Source organism: Mauremys mutica, chromosome 1, assembly GCF_020497125.1.
Source record: "Mauremys mutica isolate MM-2020 ecotype Southern chromosome 1, ASM2049712v1, whole genome shotgun sequence".
Taxonomy (NCBI): domain Eukaryota; kingdom Metazoa; phylum Chordata; order Testudines; family Geoemydidae; genus Mauremys; species Mauremys mutica.
The window spans coordinates 310,323,441-310,332,123 of NC_059072.1; the positions used below are offsets into that span (position 1 = coordinate 310,323,441).

General features: G+C 44.6%; 1 protein-coding gene across 2 annotated transcripts in view; it reads left to right on the forward strand.

The window, feature by feature from the left end:
• Positions 1 to 8,125, forward strand: part of LHFPL6 (LHFPL tetraspan subfamily member 6) — a 201,706-nt gene extending 193,581 nt beyond the window's left edge. For both annotated transcript variants that reach the window (XM_045014969.1, XM_045014976.1), the window contains one exon: positions 6,977 to 8,125. In XM_045014969.1, coding sequence (XP_044870904.1) covers positions 6,977 to 7,095 — 119 coding nt within the window. In that variant the 3' untranslated portion in view covers positions 7,096 to 8,125. The remainder of the gene's footprint in view (positions 1 to 6,976) is intronic.
• Positions 8,126 to 8,683: the final 558 nt, after the last annotated feature.

Sequence of the window (8,683 nt, forward strand, 5' to 3'; positions counted from 1 at the left end):
TCTGATCAAGGTGGGTAATGGTGTTCCTTGGGGCAAATAGAGGACAGTGAGGGGGAAACCATGGCTTGCCAAGTCCCAGGTTGAATGTGCAATGCTGTGACACTGATCTAGCAGCTGGCTCATCATGCATAAACACACTCCTCACTATATGTCTCCCCCTTGTCCGCTGCCAAGATACAAAAGTTGAATTCACCCCATGCAGAAATCAAGTCTCCTTTTTCCTTCCTCTTTCCCTTAGGGCATTATTGAGACATTCTAAATGATCCCAGCAGGTGAATTTTTGGTTCCGGTTCTTTTAAAGTAGCATTTCAGCCAGCACTTTCTGTATTCGGGATCAAAACAGGGAAAAGTGACATACCTCAAGGCAGTGGTAGAATTCTTATTTTGTTGTTTTAGAAGACACACTCTGAGAGTAGTTAGTGACCAAAAGGAACTGTTAGATGGAGTCCATCACCCTTCCAAGACAGGCAGGAGCCGCCCCCTCCCCCCCCCCCCGAATGATATATTATGAATACAGGGATTTTCAAACCAGCCTCAGAGATTTAGCCACCCGTCTCCCCGAGGGTTTATGAAGCTGGAGTGGCTCATGAATGCGAGTGCCAACCTCAGGGCAGACTGTTACAAACCAGGGCACAAACCCCAAATTGGTTGTGTGTTCTATAATTAGATATCACCAACCAAGTGTCTAGTGTGACTTCTTAAGCACTATAACAGCCTTAAGATGGAGTCACAGACAGTCCCCTTGAACATTTCCTGGCAAGCCTGGCTTTGTGACAGATGGTCCCTTACACCAAAAATCACAACAATATTCAGGTTACTCCCAGTCCCAAAGGACCAGTCACTGATCCCAGGTCAATGGTACCTTAGATACCTCCCCAAAGATAATGCTTGTAACCAACCCTATAATAAAGAAAATAAAGATTTATTAAATAGGAAAAAGTAGTAAGAGTTATTTACAGGGTTAAAGCAGGTGAACATACTGTAGCAGGGTGCTGCTGCAAGGGCACCTAATTAGCCCCTGCTCAGCCAGCCCCAATCAGGGGAAATAGATTGGGGCTGGGGAGAAGTCTGGTGCCTGGCCTCTGGAACTGGCTGCACCTGTGGGCCTGCCGGTTGAAGAGCCATAAAGGCTGGCTGGCAGCCAGAGCAAGGGGGGAATGGCCAGGGAAAGGGCAGTCTCCAGGCTAGGGGGAGACTCCCTGTAAAAGAGGAGACAGTAAGACCTGTAAGGCTCTGTAAATAGTATCACTGGTGGTGGGAACTTTGTGTGAATAAAAGCCACGGGTGCTGCATCAAGAAAAGGCTCGCAGTGCTTTATTGGAACAGCAAAGAGCTCAGCAGGTGGGGGCTGAGGAAAGGACCCGGTTACACATACACACACAAATGAGTCACAGTCATAGGTTTCAAAAAGTAATAGAAGCTGCTGTAATGTGCAAGCTCTGTATGTTCTTTAGGGCTAACCCAAGCTAAACAGCTTGGGGATCCCTTGCTTATGCTTAGAAATATTGCCCTCTCCAAATTCCAAGTAGCATAGTGATACAGAGCCTTCTGGTCAGAGATTTTTATTCCCTTCTCCCAGAGTTCAAATAGTAATGGGACGAGGATTTGTACACTTCCTCTCTTCCCGGGTGTGGAGAGAGCAATCAATAAAGTCTTTTCTCCACTGGCCTTCTGTGGGCCTTCTTTTGTTGGGCAGGAGATGACACCCATTGTGGTAAACTAGTATTGCTTGGTAATGTTTCTCTCCTGACTCGGTGGGGAGGGTTCCAGTTTCATAGAAAACACTACAATAGTTACAGAGCAAACACTTAAATATTACCATACAACATGGGGTACAGATATTATAAGTGAGATTAATACATATAGCAATTCACAAGCATTTCATACAGTCCAAACACTAAACATCTCTATAAATCTAATACCTATTTTAACAGTACTAACATACAGGTGAGCCAGATTAGTTTCCAGATATGCATTTGTCAGTGTTCAGTGAGGCCTGGGGGCCTTGGCATGACTTGACACCTGGTCTGCCAGCTTCTTCTGAAAATCCCAGCTGAAATTGTTGTTATGCTTGTGCAGAGGTAAAATAATGGATTCTTCCATGTACAAGCAATAGTTATTAGATAAGAGTTCTCTGTTGTAAAATCCAGCTATCTGCACCAATCATCATCTCTGGGCGCATATCCCAGAGGTTAAAACACACAAAGTAAAACAGCAGAATATAATATATATAAAAAGAGCTTCCCACTTCCTCCTCAAACGCCTGAAAACAGAGAAACATTCTGACCTTACTGACTGCATTCTGCTTGTCTGAATTCCACCTGAACTTTCCATTCGTGACAGGATTCTTCTTCACTAACTGTTTTGTGATGTTGCTGTGCACTATTATCAGGCTGAAGATTCTCCCTCTGATGTGGCAAATAAGCTTATTTTGATGTGAAGGTAGATTGGAATGCGGGATCCTTTAGGCGGTATATCGGTGTTATAAATTGCTGTCAATAGTCAGGAACACATACTGGAATAAGCCCTATACGTTAGAGGACAGGCAGGTTAAACTCTTACTTTTGGCTCTGGACCAGTCAGACTTGCCATGGTGTAGGGGAGTTGAAGGATCTCCACACCCGCTCCACGGTGGGATTCACACCTTTTCTGGGATTGGGTGGCTAAGGTCCTCCTTCAACCAAGCTTCCCACCATTTGGCAACACTCGAAGGATTCTGGTCCCTCACAGGAGCCACAGAGGCCACCACTGAGGGTGGTATTAATCCTTATGGAGTAACCACAAAAGTGGGACCTAGCAAGTGGCTAAGTCTGGCTGCCCTCCCAAGGCTGGATTAAGGCATAGGCTGTATAGGCCCATGCATAGGGACCAGATCCTCAAGTCATCTGATTGTGTCAGAATCACAGCTCTTTTTTTTAAAAAAAAAACAGTTTCCAGGCCTCAGGCTTGTGAAGAAAACCCTGAAAACATGCAACAAATTTAACAGTGCTGTGGTCCTGCAGACAGCCTGACACAATTGCTCTCAGAGATGAGAGCTTCCCATTCAGCTTCATAGGTTCTGAACTCCAATATCCGCAGCTCTGGGAGTGCTGCCAACACCACCCAACAGAGAATGAGGTGTGCCCAGAACGTGTGTGGCAGGGCTGTGGCCTGACCCCCCTGCCCAGCTACACCCTGGAGCCTGGGGGTAACCAGCTTCCAACTCTGCCTTTCTAGAGGCCAGAGGGGACACCTGCTGTCACCCCTGCTGCTGCTCCTGGAGGGAGGAAGAGCGCCTCATGCTGCTGCTCTTGACTCTATGGGAGGGAAGGGGGCCACCTGCCACCTCCATTCAAAATGTACCACGAAAACTGAGCCGCAGGGGCTGCGGTATCATGATGTGCTTAGGACCCAGGATTGCCTCAATTTGGCTCTAATAAAAATGACCTGTGGGATGGGTAGGTATCCTGAAGTGGGAGAGCAGATGTCTCCTTGATCTCCAGTAGGGCAATTTTTCCCAGATAGAGGCTGCGCCTTCTCCATTTGACTATTCCATTTCTGAGCTGGTGGTGATCTCAGCTCAGCTGCGTGGTCTCCTTTAAATTCCTCTACACCATACAGGGAATCTCCCCTCGCCCCTCTTCCCAACCCCTGCAACAGAGTTGTGATGGCTCTGTGCCTGCAGTGCCTCCTATCCCCAAGGGCATAAGGGAGTGGGTTCCTGGACTCCATCCCCTGAGCAGGGGGAGAGGTTTGGGGACAGAGAATAGCCACACGTGTGCCTTCCCCTGATCAGACTTTTGGTTGTACTGTTCATCTGTGGAATCAAACTGGGTCCCAGGTCTCTACAGGCAGTTCCATGCCACACAGCAAATCAACATCCAGATTTGGGCCACTGAGTATGACTGGCATGGGGAAAGGCTGCTTGCAGTGGCACCTTGGGGGTAGTTTTGGGTAGCAGTTTAGAACTTTGTTACAATTTTCAGACCAGTTATGATAAGGGCAGAGGATGATTCGTGCAGTTATTTCCGAGGAGGCATGTAAAAGTTCCAGAACTGAGTTATTTGCATTGAGACCCAGTGCTCTGCTACAACAACACAGAGGGACTCAAAAGCTGCCTGTAGTACAGAAAAAGACACCAAGAAAACAAAACAAAATAAAAAAGCATCAACCCTTCTGATTTGCAGCTGCTGTGGAAACCAGCCCCACAGCCAGTCTCTCTGGACTTGGCAGGCAGTGGGGCTGTCTGCTCCACTACTAACCTATTTTCAATGCCAGCAACCTCTACTTTAACTGTCAAGTGTAGTTTTCCCCTGCATTGAAAACAGCTATTTGCCAACCAAGTAAGCTCTGAGGCTTGTCTGATGAGGCATTATAGACAGCGAAGGGGAACATTTAAAATAATTTTGCTTCTTTCGTTTCTTGAAAGGGTTGTAGGCAAACCAAGTCCTCTAACTGAATATTCCCCATTTGGGTGAATTAAATATAGGTGGACAGAACTCTAGAAGGAGCACTGCACCTCAGGTTAATAAAGAGCAGCCTCTTGGTTATATTTGGAACTCCTCTGAAACCCAAAGGAATCTGCTATGACAATACTTTTCACTCTTTAAAGTCTCTCTTCACCAGCAGCCTAAAACACTCCTGCTCTTTCATTATGCAAAAAGGTAATAAAGGCCCAGTCATTCGCAGATGCTTGTTTTCTTCAGTTTAAGGCAATGTCCTCTCTATTTTAGTGGAACTGTCCAAAACTTTTTGAGTTTCCTTCTTTGGGGAAATGGTGCAGTAGACTGGGGCATTTTTGCAATGTGAAATTTCACAGTTTTATAAATGTTGTTGTTTTAGAAGCATTCTTTTAAAGAAAGGCCCAGAAGCCCTGCTTTTTATTATGACAGACTTGTATAACTACAGTAGAGAAAGGGGAGGGGTTTTCTCAGTGGTGTAGCCAGGTGGAGGGAAGAAGGGGAGCGATCCCAAATAAAGGCGCCACCCACTGAAGAACCGGAGCGCCTCTGGGTGAGTAAAAATTAAAAAGGCGCCAAGAAATTTAAAAGGTGCCACTTGTGCTCAGTGGGAGAGTGGCCGCTGCCCCGCTCCCACCCTAGCTACGCTACTGGGTTTTCTATCTTCATAGATTCACCAGTTTTGCTTCAGGTGTGAAAATTTTTAACAGGCAGACTCCACAGCTCTGTCCCTTCCAGCAGAATGGCATCAGTCTGAGGAAAGAGGAGCACTGTACAGTGAAGTCTAAATATCTTTATTAATTGAGGTTTGGAAATATAGGCTACAATTCTGCAAGAAATGCACACGGGTGGCGATCCCTTTACACACGTGCAACTGTAACACCAACAGACCCCAGTCATCAGCGGGCAGGATCAAACCTGGGATCTCTGGAACTAAATGCATGAGCCTCTACTGCATGAGCTAAAAGCCATATGCCTGTTAGCTACAGCTGAAGAGCAGACTTAGGACTTATAGACTATAAGGTCAGAAGGGACCATTATGATCATCTAGTCTGACCTCCTGCACAATACAGGCCACAGAATCTCACCCACCCACTCCTGTAACAAACCCCTAACCTATGTCTGAGTTATTGAAGTCCTCAAATCGTGGTTTGAAGACCTCAAGCTGCAGAGAGTCCTCCAGCAAGTGACTCATGCCCCATGCTGCAGAGGAAGGTGAAAAACCTCCAGGGTCTCTGCCAATCTGCCCTGGAGGAAAATTCCTTCCTGACCCAAAATATGGCGATCAGTTAAAGCCTGAGCATGTGGGCAAGACTCACCAGCCAGCACCCAGGAAAGAATTCTGTAGTAACTCAGATCCCACCCCATCTAACATCTCTTTCTCGCTCTCTCTTTCTAAGTGGTCTCGGTGCCACTAGATGGGACAGAACACCACACCCAGAAGGTGTGTGGGTTACCCAACTCCACTGAAATCAGTGAGGCCCTGTGCAGATACGAGGGCCTGCCTATCTGCATTTCTTTCCAGGATGAGGACAACATGCCTCCATTTTGGAAGTGGCTGGTGTAGTTTAAGTTGTCTGCCTCATGTTAAAGTGAATGGAAGTTACCAGGCTAAACCCATGAACTGCACACTTACTCCAGCATAGACAGATCTAATCTTTTTGGTTTACTGACTACACTGAGCTAGTAACAGGGTGTGGGACCCTGTGAACCAACTCCTTTTATCACAAGCTAGAAGTCATACCAAGGATAAATTTGGCTCACCACATCCATTCACAACTACTCGGAGGGGGGGGGGGGTGTCCAGAATTTTATATTCCCTTGGCAATAGCCCAGATTCACTGTTGGATTTGATGCTGTGTAGATTGATAAAAGGAACCTAGAGAACCTATTTGGCTCAAGTCTACATTCTAACATAGCCTTTCTGTCCATATAAACATTGTGTAATAAATCCATATTGTAAATAGCTATGAGATCCTGAAGTGCTTATACCAATTCTAATTAGCCATACTATAGACAGGATTCTGTGGATCTGTATCATTTAATGACTTGTACCTTTTCCAGGTGGCCATGTTCAGTATTTCACTTACTACAATAGTGCTGAGAAGCGCCAGTCAACACAAGTGTTAAGCACGACATAAATGCATAAAATGATGCAGTCACTGCCCTGAGATATTTACAGCCTTCCAGTACCTCACATTAGCATTACATTTAATACAACAACAACAAAAAAGGCAAGAAAGTTCCTGTATGCTCAGACTCAAAATTCATCCTAGGTAGATTAGATTGCACCGTTATCTGGCTGCCTTCTTCCATAATAGGAAGGCTTTGGATGGAGGTGTATAAATATAAGTTGCTTACAAGGAGAATGAAACCAGTAAGCTGATACGGGGATAAAATACACAGCACCATATGTTGTATTTGGTTACTTGTGCTTCTATTTCCCTCCAAAAGGAAAGAGCTTATGAAGTTATGGTGAAAGCAAACCTCTCTCCTTGAATAAAACATTGTTTCCTTGGTTTGTTTGTTCATCTTAGGTACTTGTGAAATTGGCTGGGCTTACTACTGCACCGGAGGAGGAGCAGCTGCCGCTATGTTAATCTGCACTTGGTTGGCCTGCTTCTCTGGCAAGAAACAGAAACAGTACCCTTACTGAGGCCGGCGGCCTGAAAGTCCAGTTTAGAGAATGAATGAGCTTCGAGATGCAGAAGTGACTTACAGACTTCTTCTTCTGAAAAAAGTGCTTTAGCTCCTAACTGCAGAACAGTCAGTATGAAATGAAAATGGACATGGTCAAGGATGTGAGGTGACACTGTGAATTGTGGGGAGGATGGGGAGTCTGGAAAGCTGGACCAAATGCTGCAAATCTTGGAAGGCATGGACAGTTCTTGCTTGACAGAATATATTTCTGGTCTGTTTGGAAGAATACAATTTTACGAGCAAGGAATGCTCCCCTTTGGTAAATTGTGACCATATGGGTGTACCAATAAATTGAAAGACTCATGAAAATAATGTTTTGGGTAGGGTATACTCTTCCAAAATTCCCCTTAAGCACAACACTCCTGAAAGTGTGCGTGCACACACACACACATATATATATATACACACACACACACACACACGTATAGAACATGGCACAGAACAAATAAAATGCAAACTTATTGGTGCATTTTTTTCCTTTTTTTTTGTTCATCTGATGGTTTAAAATTCAACATTATACCACTTTTAAAATTACACATGAAACCTAATAAATGGACCAATAAGCCACTTTAACAATATTTTGTATATTCTCTCTAGTCTTTTCCCCAAAACATTTATTCACTGCTTATTCAGCCCTATAGAATTTTTATTTAGCTTCTGTGTTTTCAGCATTATTACAAAAATGCAACATTTTACTCAGCATATATAGGGGCTTTGCCTATAGTACTATTATGAAGGGCAGTAAATGGACATCTTTCAGTCCAGGGAGAATTCCACTCATGGTACTGTAGGATAGTGTTGGTTATATAAGACTAATGGGAAATGTCTTCCAGATATAGATTTTGTCATTGTTATGTTTAACTCATTGTTGTTGTATTGTACTGTACCATGTTTATTATTTCAATATTCATTTTTGTAAAAAAATATATAAATGTGCTATTATGTTTGTATTTGAAAATCTCTGTAAATAAATTTTTCTCTGACCAGTACTGGAAATGCATTATAGTGTCATTGGATGAATCAGTTCATTTCTTAGATCTCCGTAAAAATGTCTTGCAAATAATCACATCCTTCATACGCCTCTTGGGTACATTCTGCCCCTAATGTACACACAATTTAACTCCCATCAGAACCTTTCACAGTTATAGAACACCTTTCCTTCAAAAGGATCATTAACCTAGCAGACTGATATGCAACCTATTCACAAGTGACTTTATCAGTCTTTGGGCTGAAATAGCAACAATTGACAGACTTAGCTGCCCTACACATTTCAGGAGAGGAAGTGGAGGATAGTTGATCCAACCAAAAATGAAATTGCCAGTCTCAGCTAGGCAGAATGCAGTTTTGGAAGGTCATGGTCATGTGAATAAATCAAAAGACTGAGTGTCTGAACACCTGGGTTCTAATACCTGGCTTTGCCACTGACTTGCATTGGGACCAGGGGCGGCTCCAGGCCCCAGCACGCCAAGCACGTGCTTGGGCGCGCTCTGCCGGTCGCCGGGAGGGCGGCAGGCGGCTCCAGTGGACCTCCCGCAGACGTGCCT